Source organism: Sturnus vulgaris, chromosome 20 (assembly GCF_052056855.1).
Source record: "Sturnus vulgaris isolate bStuVul1 chromosome 20, bStuVul1.hap1, whole genome shotgun sequence".
Taxonomy (NCBI): Eukaryota; Metazoa; Chordata; class Aves; order Passeriformes; family Sturnidae; genus Sturnus; species Sturnus vulgaris.
In genome coordinates, this window is record NC_142262.1 from 11,674,558 (window position 1) to 11,695,839 (window position 21,282).

Here is a 21,282-nt window from a genome sequence, read left to right on the forward strand (position 1 = left end):
CACTGAAAGGGAAGGGGTTGTTGGCCGTGTGTTTGGCTTGTCTGCAAAACAAAAGGATCCTCAGCCTCCACCAGGAAGAGGAAATGAAGTTGGCTGTGGGATTTTTCACCTCGAGAGAGTGTTCCTGGCTTCTGCCTTTAACAGAAGGAAGCCAGATGTCCTCAGGTATGCTCGCCACATGGAAAAAAGCTGTGTGTGTATGGATACATGCAGGCATGCACAGTTCTTGTGTGACACACACAACAGGTTATTGCAGCCAAAAGTCTCACAGGGAAACACCTTTCATTACTCAGGCAAGGCTGAGAAAACACTACCATATATAACTCGCCTTAGCTAACCCCAGCAACAGATGCTATAAAAGAACAGCCTGTTAAGTAAGATGAAAACACAGCCTTCTGCAAATATGTTTAGGAAGCATGTACCAAAGGACCAGACTCGGCAGAGGATTGCAAATCTGCAGAGCCACCCAGGGGTTCCTCATCAGACACCTTCTTCAGGCTCTGGCAGGGCTGCCTTAGCCCAAGGGTGGGAGTCCCTCCTGCCAATCCCCCCGTCCTGACTTCTCTGTGGGTGTTGTGTTTCACACCCAAGGGCATGGGGCTGCCCCATCAGCCACACACAGGGTTGAGAACCAGGCAAAGGGGATGCTGCCTGCGAACTTGTGGGGTCGGTCCCCAGGTGCCCCAGCAGTGGAACTGCCATTTCTTTTGTCTCTTATGAAGATGGAAAGGAAGAAAAAAATAGCCCACTGGCTTTGTCCTAAATTCAGACCAGCTGCTCACTAGTATTGTCCCTCTGCCTCATTTTTTACAGTTTTTACCCCCACAAAGCATACTCCTGGGCCCCCAGCTCCAAGTCTCATATGTCAGTGACATGAATATCTCTGTTTCCTCTGGAACAGACCACAAATTCTGCTCTTTCATCTGGGAAGTAAAACCCTGAAAAGCTGAGTTTACCAGTGGGAGTTTACAGCCAGAGCCTCCTCTCCTCCGGCAGCAGGATGCTGGAGTTGCCCTGCTCTGGCGGCTGGCTCCCAGACCTGCTCCCACATCAAGGGGCTTTGAAAGCTCCAAGTGCTTAACTGGAAGGGACACAGAGATCTCCAAGCTTATTTTGCATGCAATTAAGCTGTTGTTTTGGTCTCCCTCCTACTGGCAGACAAGTGCTACACCAGGGAAGGTACGAGAGACTCCAGCCTTTGGCAGGTTGGACACAGGCCCCCCTCTTTCCTATTCTCCGTTTTTTGTTACTGAAACCATCCATCTGCCAAATGTCACTAGATGATAAGAACTGCCTGTTTTTAAATCCCCTTTGTAAATAGATGCTGGCTGACATAATTAATGTCTACCATACAACACAATTTGAATTACAAAGTAAAGGCAATTAAAAAATCAGCCTCCACATGATTACAATTGATACTGAGTCTATAAATTCCATACCCCGAGGAATTATTTAAATTTCTGAAAATGAATGAAAATCAGTACAAGATGTCTTTCAGGGAAATAAGACCAGGAGTGTAGCATTTGATAAACTAAATAGTCTCTTGAGATAAACATTCTTTGGTGCAGTAATACCTATGGCTCCTGGGCCACCGTGGCTCTGCAATGTCTGCTGCACTGTAAGGGCCCTTATCTGCTCTGCCACCACCTACTCAGAATAAATCCCTTCAGCTGATAAGCACATTAGGTTGAGGAGCCCTGCTTGTCACTTCCATCTCACTGGGTGGTTTGCATGAACTCGCTGGCACTGATTGCTGTGCTCTGTGACACCGACGCTGCTGCCAGGCAGGATCCAGCCTGCAGCGCCTGAGCAGAGCACAGGCAGTGCAAGAAGTACAAAAGTTCTTGGGCTCCCAGCCTAAGAAGGACATACAGAGCCCACAGAGTTGATAAGGAGACTGACACATCTTCCCTACGGGGACAGCCTGAGAGAACTGGGGCTGTTCACCCTGGAGAAGAGAAGGTTGTATGGAGACCTCACAGCACCTTCCAGGATCTGAAGGGGCTACAGGGAAGCCTGAGAACAACCCTGCATCAGGAAATGGGAAATGTAGTGACAGGACAACATGGAATGGGTTCCAACTGAGAGAGGGGAAATTTAGATTTGACATGAGGAAGAAATTCCTGGCTGTGATGGTGGTGAGGCCCTGGCACAGGCTGCCCAGAGAAGCTATTGCTGCCCCATCTCTGAAAGTGTCCAAGGCCAGGCTGGAAGGGGCTTGGAGTAACCTGGTCCAATAGAAGGTGCCCCTGCCCATGGCAGGGAGTTGGAATGAAATAATCTATAAGGTCCCTTCCAATCCAAACCTTTCTATGATTCTATGAAAAAGTGCAAGGCAAAAAAATAGGCTGTGGCATTTGGAGACATTTACTCCAGATTCAGTTTTCTGTTAACTAGAGATAAAAAGTTTAAATGGACACTAGTCTGGGGAGAAGGAACAGCAGTGTGAGGGTAATTTAAAGCATGTATGCACTGTGCCTCTTAGCCACCAAAATAAATAGCTCTGTTTCTTTCTAACAATCCCTGTGCACAAGCTCAGCAGCGTTGTGGCACAGTCAGGACTCTTCTGCTTGTGGATCCCATGCAGGAGGGGGATCTGGCACAGAACAGGGGACACTGCCAAGTTTGACCTATCTTCCTGACTCTCTGCTATCAGAGGTTAAGGTTTTAAATGAATGTCATTATTTTCCTCCTAGTCCTTCCCTTGTAAAATAATTTGAAGGTATCTTGATTTACTAGAAAAACGAACCTCTTCAGAAACAAATAGTCCCAAGAAGGAGCAATGACATCTGCTTTCAAGGAAGCAAACGTGATACTGCAGATCATAGACTGGCATTTAAGTTCTGCATAAATCCTCCAGGTATGTGGCAGTGATATCCATGTGATAAATTACATTTATCATGCACTTCTGACCGTCTCACCTGCACTCACTTCCTCAGCGAGGAAATGTTAACATTCCCCATCTTTCATCAGTTTCAAACAGCTGCCATTAAAAAAACACAACTTCCCCAAAACCACAACAAAGAATTCCACATCTTCCCAGAGATAACATTATCTTTTGCTTTTGAAATGGGAGGTTTTGCCTAAATTACGTTGGCATAAAATCCAGGTTTGAAGGCGGGATGTTCAATCAACCTTAAGAGTATATAATTAAAGTTAACTATTGGGGCAGAAATGGAACCAAACATTCCTGGGAAGTACCACCAGATCTGCAGAGATGTATAGTGAAAGAAATCGCTCAGAGGGCCGTGAGGCCCTGGCACAGGCTGGCCAGAGCAGCTGTGGTACCCCATCACTGGAAGTGTCCAAGGCTAGGCTGGATGAGTTTTGGAGCAACCTGGGCTAGTGGAAGGTGCTCCTGCCCATGGCAGGGGGTTGGAAGAGGACTGTCCTTAAGGCTCCTTATGAACCCAAGTCATTCTATGATTCTGTGATTATTCTATAAATTACACCATGTGTTTGCATCAGTGGAAACATGAGGGTTCCAGATTTCTGTCTGTAAATACACAATATTTGTTTCTTGTGCAAGAAACTGCCAAGGTATTCATCTTTGAAAGTCATAAACAAAATGAGGACAAATTAAAACACGGCTGCTCCACTCTGACATATGTTGTTATTAGCTCTGAAATTGGAAATAAGGAACCATCTCCAACTCTCCCAAAAGACAAGATACCTCACAGCATCCATGCCATGGAACTCCTGAAGGGAGCAGACATGGCTCTCCTAACTGCTATACACAACAGTTTAACACTTAACTTCCCCCACAAATGGTAATGAAAGGGCTAAACTTAAATATTGTTTTCCCTATAACCAGCAACATGTACAACAATGTGGCTGCTGTGAGAAGATTACAAGGAGAGAAAATCCACAGGAAAATGTAAACTCAAAAAACCCACCACTTCAGCAGTGAGAACTTTGCTTCTTATTAGTTTCCTGCCTCCCTTCCTTCACATTACTCTTTGTTATTGAGTAGAATGATCTTTTTAAAATGAGGTGCAAAGGCATTTTCACACCTCTACCTAAAACTAGTTTAAGTCTCCACACTAATTACACATTATTAATGAGTTCAGCAGTTAAGACCAGGCTGGTTAGGGAAGGGACACAGGTCTGCATGTTGTGTATGGATGCACGCCTGTGTTCTGTATGGATATGATGCTGCCAGGGGCTGAACTCTCTTATTTGCAGAAGTAGAATGTTTAATACTGAAAATCATAGTCTACAATGCCATCCTTTTCTTCTAGTTATTTCTTTTCTCTGTAGAAGTGTTTGTAGGGTTTGTGTTGGCGTTTTTTTTTGGTTTTCATTTAATACTGAAATCCACTAAAACATTCCATTCCAGTCCCTGTTTTCAGGACTCTCCCCAGGTGTGCTTCATTACAAACACCAGTATCAGCTCAATAACATTTCTTTCTCTATTAGGTAAGCCTCTGGCCTCCCTGACGCAGACGGGGAGGTGATTATAAAAAGTTTTAGCTACACAAAACACACTAGTTATGCATCAGATTATCATGTTCTGACAAAGTCTGCTTGGGTGGTTTAAAGTTATCACCTTCCACTTGTGGCATCATGCTAGGGATCATTCCCTCCACAGCAGAGCTGGCACAGGGACCCATAACCACATTTTAGATGCAAATTAGAGAGGAAGAGCTTCCTTGGGCACCAGTGAGGCTCCCTGCTGCCCTCACTGCTGCTGTACAGGGACAGCTTTGTTCTTTGAGAAATAGGTCTCAAAAAGCAAGTTGATAAATTAAAGATAATGGCAATCAGTGCCAGTTTAACATGCTGGGCTTTCACTGACCTTTACAGCAAGAGATTTTGGAGACATGCAGCTCTGCACTCCAGCTCCTCCAAGGTGAACTGTGCAGGTGAAGCACAGGCACATGAGAGTCATCCTCAGACACCAACTCCACAATAAAGTGGCAAAACCACAGAAAATCCCCAAACAATGTTAGAGTCAAGGTCTAAGAATCTGAAGCCAGAATGATAAGGGTCTTAAAAATATACATTTTGTTTTAAATTAATTCTATAGAATCATAGAATAATTAAGGCTGGAAACATCCTTTCAGATCAAGTCCATCCATCACCTCAGCACCACCACCATGTTCACCATTAAACCATGTGCTCAAGTACAACATCCACATGTTTTCTGAACACTTCCAGGAATGGTGATTCCATCACTACCCTGGGTATCCTGTTCCAGTTCCTGACCACCTTTTCTGTGAAGAAAATTTTTCCCTAATATCCAGTCCAAACTTCTCTTGGCACAACTCGAGGTTGTTTCCTCTCATCCTATCCCTTGTTCCCTTGGGAGCAGAGCCTGACCCCCATTCTGGCTGTCCCCTCCTGTCAGGGAGTTGTGCAGAGCCCGAAGACCCCCCCCGAGCCTCCTTTTCTCCAAGTTGAGCCCCTTTCCCAGCTCCCTCTGCCTCTCCTGGTGCTCCAGCCTCTTTCTCAGCTCCATTCCCTTCCCTGGGCACGCTCCAGCCCCTCAATGCCTTTTTTGTCATGTTCCCTGTTCTCATCTAAAGTACAGAGCTGCTAACGATGTCTGTTCTGCACTCTTTAACACAAGACACTATATATAGTGTTACATAAAATTTCTAGGTCTAAGTAACTTTCAGAGAAGCAGCACACAATGAAAAAAAACCCCACTACACTTTCCATCCTTGCTCTGGTTTAGATCTGTGTGGGAACATGTGGACACAAAGCCAACTCAGACTGACTTTTATTAGGAAGTGCATAAAGAACAGATTTTGCATAAATTCTGATAATTTCTGGTTAAAAGCCTTGTTGTTGAAAGTATTATTCAAGACTTAAATATGCCCCCCTGTGGGATGAGTGTGCACTAAACCAATTCTTAACAGACCTATTAATTGCTTCAGACTGTAAGTTTGTGGAGCCACTTTGATTCTCAAGTTTCTAGCTGGCAGGAAAAACAAGGCCTGATTGTGTCAGAGTTGAGCTGCTGAAGAGATCAGTGTTTTACAAGGGGTGTAAAAATGGTTCACCATTACTAAAATAGAAATCTTCATTTGCTTTTCAAGGAGGGAGGAAGGAGCATTTATAACTCAGAGTTTAGCAATGGGTAATTAAGAAATACACCAATAAATTAATCTTCCCAGGACATTTTCTGGCTTGTGGAAAGACAGTAAAACACATCTGGGAATTTTCCAGCTGAAAGTTCCTTGCAAGTTGGATCTTACTGGATATGGTTTTAATCCTGAGCATGGTTTGAATTCTGAAATTCATACTCTCCTATGTGAACACTAAAGATGCTACCTGCCTTCTCGATTTTTTTAAGATGGTCAAAACACATATTCTATAGGATATGCTGCTTTATCAGCTCAGGTTTGCCCTGAAATACCCGTGTAAGGAGAATGTTACCAAAATTAGCTGCTTCAAAGCCTTACCACAGGATTACAGAATGGTTTGGGTTGGAAGGGACCTTCAAGATCATCTCTTTCCCCCTCTGCCACGGGCAGGGACACCTTCAAATAAACTGGGCTGCTGCAAGCTGTGTCCAACCTGGCCTGCTCAGGTCAACAAGCATAAAGAACAAAGTTTACTGCCTTTTGAGTAGGTTTTTTAGTTACCCTGATAACCACTTGCCTTGATGAAAGGGTTTTATACTCACCAGCATCCAGACTCCCGGTAGCTGCAGTCCAGCCCATGACGGGGGGAATGGCCCCAACAACAGCTCCCACCCATGTGTTGGCAATGCTCATTCTCTTCAGGGGTGTGTAACAGCACGTGTACAGGAAGATGTTGAAGGCTCCCAGGGCCCCGGTGAGAGGGTTCACTCCCAGTGTGAGCAGGGCAATTCCTGGGATTCCGCAGGAGGCAGCAAAGCAGACAGCGAGCAGGGGGCTGTGGGGAGACACGGGGCACATGCTGAGCAGGAGCTGGCCTTAAAGAATGGCTGTTGTCCCTTTCCTCTGCTCTCCCTCCCAAAATTAAGATTGAATTTTTGTTATTGTTTTACTCAGCCATCCCAAATTGTTTGAACCCCATCCTAACAAAAGCCTTTCCAAAATGTCAAGACAATCTTGCTACAGCTTTACACGGAGGTGATTCTTAATCTTGTCATGGTTGTGTTCACCAAATAAATCCAAGCTCTGCAGGTAATGGAAAAGTGTTCTCCCTTATGGAGAACTGCTGCTTTCAGCAGATCTTCCTCCCTCATTTTAATTCTAGTAAATTTAAACCTCTGGAAAAAGCACTCAGAGTTTAGAGTAAACTAAAATGGTTGCAGTTTGTCACATTTTTAACTGATTGCAGTTATGCAACGGAGCCTTCAAAATGCAACAGGGTTAGACACAAAATTAGGAAGCATTTATGAGAAAAAGAGTACATTCAATCACTTTGAAATTACATCAATATGAATAAATTTTCTTTGACTTTACTGAAAAAAGTCTGAATCTTCTACACCCCCATTTATCTGATGCACTGTACTAAGCAGAGGGAGCACACCAAAACAATGCAGCAGATTCATAACTGGCTATCTCGTAAGCATGATTGAAATTAACTGAATATATTTTAGGTTTGGCCGAAAGCAGCAAACAACAGAGATGCAAATTATCTCTGTGCATTTCTACTGCTCATCAGCTGAGAATTCAGGGAAGGTTGGAAACTCAAAACCTGTCAGAAAATGGTTGGAGCTATGTAAACTTGTGCTAATAAATTATACAATAAACATCAAAATAGGATGAACAAGGATTTTTTGTTTCACTACTGGAACCACATTTGACAGGCAGCATGATGCCACAATCCTAAGGAAGCTTTAGTTGTGGTTCCTTGTGCCAGATCAACATGTTTGCTGCTGGTGGGGATTTCTTCTCATGTGCCTGTTTGAGGTGTTTGGTATAACAGGAAGAGAGAACTAAAAGCCTCTAAGAAATAATGTGGTGTGGGCAACCTCTGGAAAGGAGGAAAATGCCATTACATTAGTTGTATTTAGTAACCCATGTGGCTAAATACACACTCATAGTCATCCATGTAAAAACAAAATATGTGTGCTTGCAACAAAGGTCTCTGCGTGGAGTTTAGGTTTATGCCTTTTGTCTAATTGAAAACTATGCAGCCTTTGTGTTCTACCATCCACTCTACCCTCTGGTCAAATACTTAACCCTAAAATACGTATTGCAAGCACTGCTCCAACCTTCATAAGAAAAAATTGCTGGTGGGGATGAATTTTATGGGAGTTTTATCAGCAAAAAGTCCTACCAGTCAAATTTTGGTATTTTTTTGTTAGAGCAATACAGTACAGAGATCTAAATACCTGGAAGAAGGAAAATGAGCAAATCTTATGCTAAAAATCTGCCTTTAATTTAAACTAAGTAATTTTTACCCAGCTTTTCCAAACCATCAACAGATTTCAGGTAATACAGTGTGCACAGAGCACATTTCTGCTCAGTGTTACCAGCCCTGGTGTTACCAATATAGCAGGAGACGAGGGAGGGTACACCACTGCCTTTTACTGACAAAGAGATGTATAAAATTGGAGGCTGTTTTCAGGAAAGGAGCCATGTGGAGCTGTGCCCTCTGTTCTGCAGCCTGTGGTGCTCCTTTGCAGAAAGACAAAAACACAGTCTGTACTGCCAATGGTCCCAATGCCAACCACAAATGCCAGAATACTTTGTAGATGTTGCCCCTCTATAGTGACAGCCTGGGCTTGGTTACACAAACCTATCTCGACTGATTCTTGAATCAAATACGGTCAGACAGTAAACACCAGATTCACACAATACTCACTCTCGAGGTGACAAAAGACCAGTGTGACCCTAGGAGGCTGGGCTGCCCATATCCAGCCTGCAGGGCTCACAGACATAAATGAGGGCACAGTTTGATCTAATCAGGAGTGAAGACTTATCTGTGTCTCCAATTCAAACAAACACAACCTACCATGAGCAGGCACCAGCTCTTCATGTCTCTTCTCAGACAGAAAGGCAAAGGGTAGAAGTGTAAAACCCTCCTCCATGGATGAACCCTGTTTTGCCTCTCCCCCACATTGCTTCCCTGCTTCCCCGACAGCCCTCAGTGCCAGCCCTGATCCCAGGTGTCTGCTGCCTTTATTTCCAACCAATGGATCAGAAAAATACCTTTAAAAAATAAGGCTTTATCAAAATGGAGGGGTGAAGTTATGTGGCTGAGACCTTCAAAAGATTTGCTGTGATCCTGGTGGATGAGAACATATTTTTGTTTCTTACTTTCTTCCTTTTTGCCTCTTTAAGGGAAGTTCCTGGAGGCACAGTACATAACCATAGAATCACAGAACGGTTTGCATTGAGAGAGACATTAAAGCCCACCTTATTTCAACCCCTCTCTGAAAGGCAGGAACACCTTCCACTAAACCAGGTTGCTCCAAGACCCATCCAACCTGGCTTTGAACACTTCCAAGGGCGGGGCAGCCACAGCTTCTCTGGGCAATTTGAGGCAGTTTGACTAGTGTCTATAATTGTCCTAGTGCTCTCAGGGGAGGGCTTAAAGTCAACGGGGTGGTTTCTCTTAAGCAGCTGAACCACTTTACTTTCAGACATCTTGAAAGCATCACATTTTCTACTTCCCTCTAGTGTTTCCTCAACAAAGAAGAGTAGTTGGTTCTGACTTACAAAGTCCCGTTCCTAAAACTCAAACTGAGATTCTAAAGTCGAACTGTGATCAGATGAGTCAGCTTTGTTATTTCTGCCTCTTAAAATATTATTTGGCATCACATAGACACTGCAATCAGAAACCAGGACTTTTCTTTCATGGTGAGACATAAGATAGAAGAGAATTCAACTCAATCTCATGTGAACTTGTCATGTTTATAAGGTTAGGAGAAGAATAAGCAACTTCTCACTGCGAAAAAGAAAGTATTTGAGGAAAATGTAGAGATTTAAGTCACTGGTGGTGCTCTTTCTGCTTCAGTGACACTACAGATTTTAAGACAAGACTGAGCCTAGGTTTAAATCACAGCAGTTTAAAGGGTAACCTGATTTCTACTAGCTTATGTCTTCTAGGGACCCTAACATTGTCAGTACTCAGATACATGGGGTGATGTTTGCTGATTTGATGCACTCTCCATTGCCAGGCTGCTCACATCTCATCAAGGAACCATAGGAGATCAGCATCTCATCCTGGAGCAGGAGAAAGGCTGAAACACTGAGCTGTCACTGAATTTACCCCACCACCTGATGTTCACACAGTTCCTCCCACTACAGCCTCATGCCACCATGCCCCCCATGTCAGCCTTGGGTAACCCAATGCCAGGGAATTCTCACATGGTGCTCAAAAGTGGCTGAGGGGTCTCTGATGTTTTCCCTCTTCCTTAAACCATCACATGCAGTAAGTGCAGGCTGCTGACAGATGTTGGTACATACGCCTCATTTCACTTGGGCATTCATGTTTGCTGAGGGAATCGCTCCCATGGGAAAAAAAAGCCATCTTCCACTGGAAAACTGGCCAAGGAGCTAGCTCAGAAAGCAAACATCTTGAGTAAGTAACTAGGTTTTACGATGGATTCTTGGGAGGAGTTGGTTTCAGTTATTTGGCTGATTAAAATCAGGCTTTGGAAAAATGCTACAAGTGCCAAATGAGTTCTCTTCAAATTTCAACTCTAAAATACCCAGTATGTCACCACATAGGGAATCTCCTAAAGGCAAACCAAAACCTAGTGGTTCTGCCTCGTTCCTCTTCTCTCCTTTACTGACAACAAATATGCCAAAATCTACTTAATAAAAGTGCTAAAAGACATCCACCTTCAACTAAAAGCTTTTAAGAATTTCAGCTTGACTAGTGAATAATCAAACTTTTCCTGATGCAAAGGGAGTGTGTTGTCATTTCTTTCACAGTGAGTTCACCCAAGACAGCCCCACCCCAGTCACACTCCACTGAGAGCATCCAAGAGGAGCACGAGAAGCAGGAGGAAGGCCCACGTTCTCCTCCTTCAACTCTGGAGAGATGCTGTTGGTTGGGCTGGGGAGGATTGCTCAAGGACAGCCCACAGGCACTGGGGGGAATGGGAACATGCAGGAGGAATTCCAAATGGGTGCTGTTCAGGTATCTCTGACACACATGACCACAAGACATCCACGTGGACCTTCATCCAGAGAAGTGAGGAGGCCTTGGATGATGCAGCAGCATATTTTAATTCATGTAAAAAATGAATTATATCATGCAATAATATAACCTTCAAACCAGTCACCACTTACAGATGTTCTGGTTATACGTAAATAATGAGCTTACACACATGTGCAGGAATAAATTTATTTAACAGAACCATGGCTCCAGAACCATGGATAATAGTACTCACTGACTCACAGCCTTTCCTGGAAAAATTAAGAGGCGAAAACAAATTAAAGCATTTGCCTGTCCATAAAATTAATGTAGTATTTTACCTATTCCACAGCAGCATTATCAAGCTTCACGTCTATAATGATCAGCCGTGGGATTACTTACACAGGCTTTTCTGTGCTGTCTTTGCCAAAACATTTTGTGAAGACAACTGTCAAATTAGAGTTTGAACTACAATCTAAAAAACAGTGTTAAAAATGGGGCAAAAGTTAAACGAATTTTTTAAAAAAACAAAAAACCCCAACAAAGAACAAGACACTATTCCCTCTTAAGACCTATGAACACTTAAAAATATCAAAATTCCTGCATTCAGCATCTAATGCTTTAACCTATTCCTGTGAATAGACTGACACTCCCACACAAGTACAGACACAAAGCACATATGAATCCTGAACAGGTGCATTCATTCAACCAGCAGTTCTATGCAATTCATGTTCAGATGTTATGTAAATACATAAGAAACTTAATTTGTGACCATGTGTTAATGGGAAACTGGGCACACCAAACATATTTACATAAAAGCAAGTGAAGTGCATATATTTGAAAATTAAATTCAAAGCCTAATACAAAAGGTAATAAACCCTGTCTTCTCCCTGTCTGTCAAAAACCCTTCATAGACATGTCACCCACTTCTAAAAGGGTAAACTAAAAAAACCCCAAACAACAATGCTCTTTTGTTTAGCTGCAGCATGCCTGGAGTACCTAAATGGATTGGAACACTTAAATTTCCAGTTGATTATTCTGTATTAGATCTCATTAATATGGAGGACAACTGTCCCTCAAGCCACAAGACCATGGATCTGTTCTGCCAAATGCAGGGTGATGCTCTAAAATAAACAGAGCAGGGATGGTGAAGGAAGAATCTAGGCATGGGCTTGTGGGACAAGGAGGGTAGAAAGAGAAGAAACTTTATTTAGAGTAATTTCCATATCCAAATGAATATGTATCCTTGTGTTCCTCTGTGTGAGATTTTAGTAACATTAAATACTCTGCACAAACTCTGCCGTTTAAATAAAATGCAATTTACTTACTTTTTGATGAGACAGAAACTAGGTTTGTGTTTTGGTGAGTTTTCTGTGTCATCCAAGACACAAGTTCAGCAAGACCACTGTGCTTCCCCTTGCTCACCCACAGAAATGGTACTAAATTATCCCTGACTTCAGCATCTTCCCTGGCGGCAGGTGAATAATGCTGACACAATAGAGGTGAGACTGATGGTTCAGATTAATTTCAATATTGCTACTTTGGGCCCAAATTTTACCTGCCTATAGTGTCAAAATAATTTGTTGTAATAAGAAGAGGGACAGCCTGGACCAGGTTCCTGCACAAATGGGCTGAAAGTAGCTGGACTCAAGAGAAGGTATTTTGGCAGACAAAGAACACAAGTGTGATCCTCATCTGCAACTACATTTCAGCATCACAAGCTGAGATACGAGTCCAGTGCTGTTCCAAAACCATAATTAAAATCAGATTTCAGGAGTAACCATCATAAATTTCTTATCATTTCTGGAATCTCTAGGTACTAAAAATGTCCCCAGACTACTCGTCAGTATGAAGCTGCTGGAGAAAGCCCCCTCCTCTTTTCCCTAATTTTTTCCAGGTCAGCAATAAGTTCTTAAGGCTTCTGAAGCCACTTACAAATTCAGACAAAAGCATCAGTCTGAAGGTTTCACCCTTTTCCAACAGCAATGAGAGGTTACACAAACAGAAGTTCAAGTACCACCCCTTTGATGGTTTCTGTGGCTGCAGAAACCCACAGCCGTGAAGGGGAAAGGATGTCCATGGAGATTTCTACCTACACCCATGCAGAAAACCATACTCCGTCTTAGCTGCTGGTTTAGTTTGCTCATTTCCTGGCATCTTCTCAATTCCTGCATCCAGGCAACACTAAGAATTGCTGAAAACAAGTCCCAGGGCAGGAGCTATGCCTGTGGTCAGCAGGACTGTCCTACAGTACTGGGCTATGGCTTGATCACCTCCCTCAGTGGGAGGAGCATCAGCCAAAAGTATTTTTTTAAACTTGTATTTATTTTCTTTAAGACCAGTACCCAAGAACTGCTGAACTCTGCTCAGAAACTTTTAGAGATCGACCAGAAAAATCAGGGAAGGCCATCAACTGCAGGAGTTAGAGCAGGCAATCCCATCCCATCTAGAGAAGACAGGAAAGAGCCAAGGGTGTTACGCAGACAATAAGAAGCCTTCCTGATCCCACAGTTGAGCTAACAGGGATCAGGTCCATCTGCTTTCAGTACACATCTGGACTGTATTTGTGTCATTTCCAGCCCTGCTTCCTCTGATGGACTGAACTGGCAATTGGGTCATCTGCTGGTGCAAGTCCTGCCAACTCAGCTGACTGCAAAAAAGAAGCCAGAAGGCTGGAAAAGGCACATTTTGCCCCAAAGAGCAACAGTAGCATCCCTGAAATTATTTTTGACAGAAAGTTAAAAAATCCTCTCACACGGTTTCTATGTTTGAGGTAAGGCCCAGAGCATTTAAAAGAAATCAGTAGTCATGGCAGAATGCTGAATGATGGCAATCTACCAACTCTGAAATTAAATTTTAACTTTCCACACAAATCCTTTCAGGCTGTGTATTTATAATTTAGTAATAAAAACCATATCCATGACCACTGTCAGCTGTATAAGTTCTATCATAATAGCAACATTACTAATGGGAACTGGAAATGAAACAACATTGGTGGATCAGTAGCTTCATTGCTGATGACTTTACTAAAATTATTCTTAAATTTTTTTACAGAAAAGATTAGATAAAACTCTCAAAGAGCTCTACAGACAGACTGAGGATGTACCTGACAGAAAAAACATCCACAGTCAGATGTGAGATTCTGAACCAAAGTGGATACATGATGACCTGATATACTGGGTGGCATCCCTGTCCATGGCAGAGGGGTTGGAATTAGATGATCTTTAAGGTCCCTCCCAACACAAACAATTCTGGCATTCTGTAATACATCATGACCCCTAGTTAGTATAGTTTTGAGGCTGCGGTTTTTAAGGACTCAAAGCAAAATATTTTTACATTCAACTACAACTTTTAATTACAGATTGGATTAGTCTCAAGGAAAGATTTCTTTCCAATTAAAAGGAAAAAAATAGCTGTAACACTGGCAAAATGGACATACTGCCAGACCTCTATTTCTTTCATGTGTTTCTAATTCAGCATCAGTCAGGAGCTTTACTTAGCACAAGCAATTCATGCTCTCACTTTTGATACTCTCTTTTACAGGTACATTGTGGCTGAATATTATGAAAAGCCCAAGAACCTGCTGACTGAAGCTTAAACTTGCAAAGTATCAGAATTATCTTAAACTGAACAATATGTATCAATGAGCTAAAATGGTACTATTTTAAAGGATAAAATGTTGAGAAAGATCTTAATAGATATTAATTTATTCTCTTTCAGTTATGCAAGAAATTTCATGAGTCATGACAAGGGATGAAAGATGATGCAGTTTAAAACGTGAGACTGAACTATACTTTTAATTGAGAATTCAGTTTTTCTCCATCAACTGCAAATATCAGAATACAGCTTGTCTATCATTTAACACTGAAGACAGACAAACAAATGGGGAGTTTTGGCAAGTCTTTCTTTTTTTTTTCTTAATGAATTACTTAATTTTGTCCTCACAGGTTAAGAAGTAGTATCTACATTCTGTCAGGGTCTGGTATTTCATCCCCAGAAACACGTTGCTGTGGCAGATCAGACTCTACACGTACTTACAAGTATTGAATTTTATATCAAATCCCCTTTGATTTTTAAGACTGCCCAGAACACACTTGTTGCAATTCTGCCCACTTGTGTTTTTTTAAGTGTCTTTTTTGTGACTTGATTGCTGGTAATGACTTTGATAAAGATGTTGCTAATCTCGGATTGGACAGTAGTTCTCCCCAAACATGAAAAAAAAAAACAAACCGAGGAAAATAATGGAAAAGTTCTAAACCTAAGTTGTAATATAAAATCTGAGTTGAGGAAGAATTCAGTGTTAAGTACAAGAGTGGTAGGTGCTCCCCAAAAACCTAAGGAGCTGGGTTAACAGGGAGCACTTAAGCACACTTAAACACCACAACAATTGTGTCTGCAGAAAATGACTTTACAGACTCAATCCTCAAATAAACTTTTTTAAAATTCAAATCTCTCTGAAAGGAATCACCTCTAACACCTTCTCTTTGTCCATAGGGCCCAACCAGGCCCACCAGTACCAATCTGGAGGTGATTTTGAATGACAGCTGGACCATCCATGGAGAAACAGGGAAGGATTCAAGGAGTGATGTTTCAATCTCCCAAGGAGTGTCATACAGTGAGAACTTGGCATAAATGGAATTCAGTGATGGATAAACATGTATCACTGGCTAAGTCTCATCATGGAGTTGCGTTTTTGAGTATTGCCTCTAAATTGCCACCAGCTCCGGCTTTGCCAAATATACTTGCTCAGAAGTGTATTTAGTGTAAATAAACACAGACTAGACTGTGTCAATTCAACTCTCTCCCAAAGAAGAAACACACCAAGCATGTAGCCCAGACTGCCCTGCCACAGGTGTGTGTCATTGCATAAAAGCATAATCAACACTGTATTTTACAAAGTCGGGGCAATTTTTCCCCCTCACTCCTCAAGAACCCAAGCAGCAGATGTTCCATCTCCCAGGCCAGATGGAGGTGCTTTAAAACTACATAAACAAACACAGCTGATTTAAAAGAATCATTTCATCCTGAAAGGGACACATCTCTCTTTTTTATGCTTGAGTAAATCAAAATTGGTTTGATTGATTTTGCTGAAGGTTTCACTAAGGTGATGCAAGAAATTCAACTCAGCCAAGGAAGGAGAGATCAAGAGTCCCACCCTCAGCATCGAGCTTTCTCCTACACATCTCCTGCTCTCATTTTGACCAGTTTAACTCCCTGCAAATTATATCAGTATCTGTTTTTTCCATGCCTTCATGAGCCTGCCCTGAGGTCTGAGTCCAAGTCTGGGATGAGATAACTCAGTGCTCCATGGGGAGACTTGCAGTTCAGACAAAAATAAAACCTTTATGGTGCCCTTTGTTATTAAGCAGACACTCCAATTGGGCCTCATCACTTCACTTGGAAGTAAAGAATTACAAATGAAAAGGACCTATACTTACAAAATGTTTATGCTCTTATTACACTTGATATCCACACCAGAATGTTAATCATAACAACCCTGAGCAACCCTGTGGAGTGTCAACACGCCTGTGGTATATGGCTTTGTTAGGTAGGAGTGAAAGGGTGACTAATAATATTCACAGCTTCCCCACAGTCATGAAAATGTAAATATTTTTTCTAAGTGCTTACAAGACAAACCTACAGTAAATCTGAAAAATGTCCCCCATAATATTTAAACTAAATCCTCCTCCTTAATCTAACCTTAGAGCATGGCAGTTAAGTGATCCATTCATTCCACTTCAAAATCTTAGTTCTCTCTTTGTTTAAGAGCCAGACACCACCTGACTAACAGGATGGATAATTTGGTCTCTCCAGAAACATTTTTCTGATTTAGAATGACTAAATATAATATGTGCTTCTGCTGAGCCCTCAGCCAGCATTTGGAAAGCAGTGGTAAAGAAGTCTCAGGCCAGATCTCAAATCCCAATCAGACAGAGAAAACTGGCTTTCTGAGGTATTTATCAACCTGATCTTCAAAAAACACAAGAGAAGAGATAGGCCTGTCATCTTAGCACAGGAACACTGCTTCTAAATACATTTCCAGGAGCAATGAGAATTAAGGAATTAAGTAATTCCCTACAGCAAAAGAGAGCAGGCCAAGAAGCAAAGGTCTGCCATGGGAAGAGGATCAGTCTCTAGACACCAGCCAGTGGAAGAGTAATGGAGCATACTGAGCCTGACAAATTTCAAGCTCAGCCAGATCCTTTCTGCCCATCTGCAGATTCCCCTGCACCACTGCAAACATGCCTTTGACACACACAGCATGGGAACACTCTATAGAGAACTCTTATCTGCCAAGTCTCATGTCAGAGGTGAAGAGGATGAGGATGGCTGTATTTTGGGATTCCTGTATTATTATCTAGGTAGATTATCTACAGTCACCATCTGGAGTTATGGGGTTTTTTAGTGGAAAAACAAAACTAAAACCCCTTCATACACCATCGAAGTGCATGAATAGAACATAATTATTGTCACACAGGCAGCAATAGGAGTCACTGTGGCTCTTTTCCAGCATTATTTATAATATTATATTCCTTGTGATTTTACATCTCTAGCAAAAAAAGAACTAAATAAAACATATCAAAGTGGTTCTCCACATATCTCAACCTCAGGAATGCAGCTCTTCTAGTCACAGAGACCAGAGAGCAAGCATCTGTGTTCACACAGCTAATTAAAGTGCAAGAAAAACCTCTTTTATATCTGACTTGTGGAGCTGATAACATGTAAGTTATAACTTGTATGAGACATGATAAACTCTGTCCTTCACAGAGAGAAATGCATTTCTAACATGACTCTCTGTAAACAGATCTCAGGGTATAGCAGCTTCTAATCAGAGGCAGCTCCATAATGGACTTGTTGAGCAGTGACATTTCCTACCCCACTTGGCACAGGGTGAATGATGATGCTGTTGTGGTTAAACCAGATAAGGTTCAATACTAACACAGGGAACAAAGTGTTGGGGTTTTGACTGCATTAAGCCAGAATTTACAAACACAAACCTGAAATGTTTGGGAGACACGGGAAGACGAGCCATCAGGAGAACACTGCACCAAAGGTGGGGAAAGGATCCTGGGCTTTGAGCTTAAATATTGCTTGTTTATAAAAACTCACTTTAACATCACCTTTGGAGAAAATGACTGATCACTAGTCAGTTAAAGAAGAAGAGAGCAATGGCTGCAGTCAATGTCCAAGAGGCGCATTCATATTAGACACAAAGATGGCAGGATTAATGCACAATGGCTCAGCTCCCTCCAGCTCCCGTGGCTCTACCCCCGCAGCGAGGAGCTGACATGACAGGATAAGACAACTCCATTAGGAGCCCCTATCACTTCTCTGCAGCTTCTCCACAAGCAGATGGAGCAGCTATTTAGCCAAATGCACCGTGACTCCAGCTTTACACATGAGCATGTGGGATGTTTCCTAATGTGGGGCAAGGCACAATGTACTCTGATTTATCAACTGTCCTGCATGCAATTAAAGATTCAGATAAATAATTTGGGAGTAAATTTTTCCAGGCTGAGTTGAAAAGCAGCAAGGCATGAGGGGTCAAGTGTTTCTACAAGATTTATATTTACCAAACAGAGCTGCCTGCAAAGGAATGTCTGTGTTGAGCTGCGGCAGAATGAGGCCTGGGCAGGAGTGAGCTGGAGAACCAGCGATTGCTTCATTTCAACTGAAACAAATTTAAATGTGGAGTTAATAAAACAACCCTCTTTATTGCCCTAAGAAACAAAATACATATGTAGTTAGAGCCACATAATTTCCTCCTAACACACATTTTGATCTGAGGATAATGTGCAGTATCACCATTTTTCTGTGCATTCTACAAAAGGCCTCTAATACCTTAGAATCATTTAATCAACATCCTATGCAGGCAGTGTAGGCAGAATGGACAATTGAAATATAAGTCCTGTCATTCATACCCCCTTTGGGAGAGAGACACAGTAAGCATTATATCATTGCATTAGACCATCCTTTGATGTGGGTTTTAGTCTTGTTAAATTATGTTTTAGCCCCAAGGTTTCGCCCCCTACACCACTCTGTGACATGGCCATGCCAGAAAAAAAATTTAAAATACCCCATTGTTCAAAAGGCAAGAAGTACATTTTTACAAGCAATTGTACATGTCAAAAATATAAAGCTGCCTTTTTAATTTCTTGTTTACCAAACACAGCTCCTGTGAAAACACAGGGTGGAAAAAAAAATGAAGGCAGGAAGATGGTGGTGGGGAAGGGATGCATTTACTTGTTTTTAAATAATAAAGCAGGATAAGAAATTCTTGAAAAGGCTGCCGTGATGGTGTCTGCTTTGAATTGTGCCCTGTTTAAACAAGAGGAAAGCCTCCCACTGAAAAAAGAAACATTTTTATCATTCAAAAAGATCTCAGGGCAGTCCCTTTAAAATGAGGTATTTTCTAAACAAAGCATCAGAATGTTCCCCTGCAGGGAATGAGCATCTGATCTCTTAAAAATGATTATTCTTGAAGAACTGTAGATTTATGCAGTTTTTGTTTTATTTGTTTTAACTTCAGTAGAATGAAACCTGCCTGAAATGACCACCCAAGGGAGCAGAGCCACTAGCTAAGCAGGGGATGAGCTCTAAAAGGGACCCAAAGTTGTACCAAGACCCTTGGGGAGGTTTTAAATCTCTGGCTTAAGCAGAGCTAGCAAAACACTTAATGCAGGTCTCAATGTAAGCCTAGGACATAGATTTTCCTTCACTTACATCCATGCAGCTCCACTAATATCAATAGGAATGTTCCTGATTTACATTAGCGTAAAGCAAAGAAACAATCTAATTACCCCAAATTATCCACAGTGATTACAGGAGAAATTTTGTTTTAAAATACACACATTTTTTCAGAATGAACTGGTTTTGTGACACTTGCATTAGTAGGCCCGCTACAGGCAGCAGAGTGGAAAAAATTAGCTTCACAAAGAAATAGTCTAAAGTCACAATGTGCTTCTGAATAAATACAATTTCACGTGTGGCAGTCTTCTATTAGTTCATGAACATCCAACTTCCATATCTGCAATTGTGACCACAATTCACAAATATAAGTCATTGGTGAGATACAGCACCAGTGTAGGAGCCCTTTATGGTCTGATTCTTCAAAAGTTTGGCTTAGAGTTTACACTGAGCCAAGTCAACACTGCACTCAGAAATAACAATATGCAAAAGTGTTACGGCCTCCATTAATTGCAGTAACCATCAACTGTGAACATGAGAAGTGGAAAGCTCACAGACAGAACACAACTCCTTGGGCACTGCTAAGGGAAAAGGTTAATGGGATTCTTGGGAAAAATACTCACCAAACACCACCAAGATTTATTTCTGTTGAAGCATTCAAGGCATTAGCTGTGTTGTGCCGCCTTCTGCCATTTTTATAGACTTAAACTTCTCAAATGTGTATAGAAAAGTAGTTTGAGTACAAATAATCTGTGTAAGGAGAATATCAATCCACAGCATGTTCCTTTTATCATAGAATCCCAGAACGGTTTGGGTTGGAAGGGACCATAAAGCTCATCTCTTTCTACCCCCCTGCCATGGCAGGGACACCTCCCACTGTCCCAGGCTGCTCCAAGCCCCTCCAACCTGGCCTTGGGCACTGCCAGGGTTGGGGTAGCCACAGCTGTTCTGGGCAACCTGGGCCTGGGCCTGCCCACCCTCACAGGGAAGATTTTTTCCTAAGATCTAATCTAAATCTGCTCTTTTGCAGTTTGAAACCATTATACTGAAGGGTTTTGATATAAGACCTGGAGTAACCAGGTCTGACCTCAGAGCTGAGACTGCTGTGAGCAGGAGATAGGTCTTCATCTTTCCTGAGGCTCCTTCAGCCTGGACCACCCTTTAAAGCTACCTGTACAATGTTTCATGGTCCAGGTAAGCAAAGGAGAAGCCCCAGGCCCACTTCCAGGCAGCCACTGCTGAAGCCAAAGCCAAAGGACTGGGTACAGAAAACAGGTATAAGTCGCAAAATAGCACAGGAGCAGAATTGAACAGTGTCTACTTGGCTGTGAATTGGTTATATAGGACATACTGTTCAAGGTCTTTTTTTCTTTTAAGCTGAAAAAATATTATTTTACAACTATGAAGACCTTTATCAGTGATTCGCACAGCAGATCCAGCAGTACCCTAAGTTTGTATAACTTCAACTTTTAGAAGGAGTGTGTGCAGGTAAAGGGTGATCAAACCTATCACTTTGCACAATGTAACAGAGCAGGACACTTGTCACCCCTGAGGTTGATC

General features: G+C 42.1%; 1 protein-coding gene across 4 annotated transcripts in view; it reads right to left on the bottom strand.

Moving 5' to 3' along the window:
• The window catches only part of COX10 (cytochrome c oxidase assembly factor heme A:farnesyltransferase COX10), a 144,107-nt gene that overhangs the window by 48,956 nt on the left and 73,869 nt on the right, over positions 1-21,282 (bottom strand). For all 4 annotated transcript variants that reach the window (XM_088176584.1, XM_088176583.1, XM_014891225.2 and 1 more), the window contains exon 6: positions 6,635-6,867. In XM_088176584.1, the coding sequence (XP_088032710.1) occupies positions 6,635-6,867 (233 nt within the window). The remainder of the gene's footprint in view (positions 1-6,634; positions 6,868-21,282) is intronic.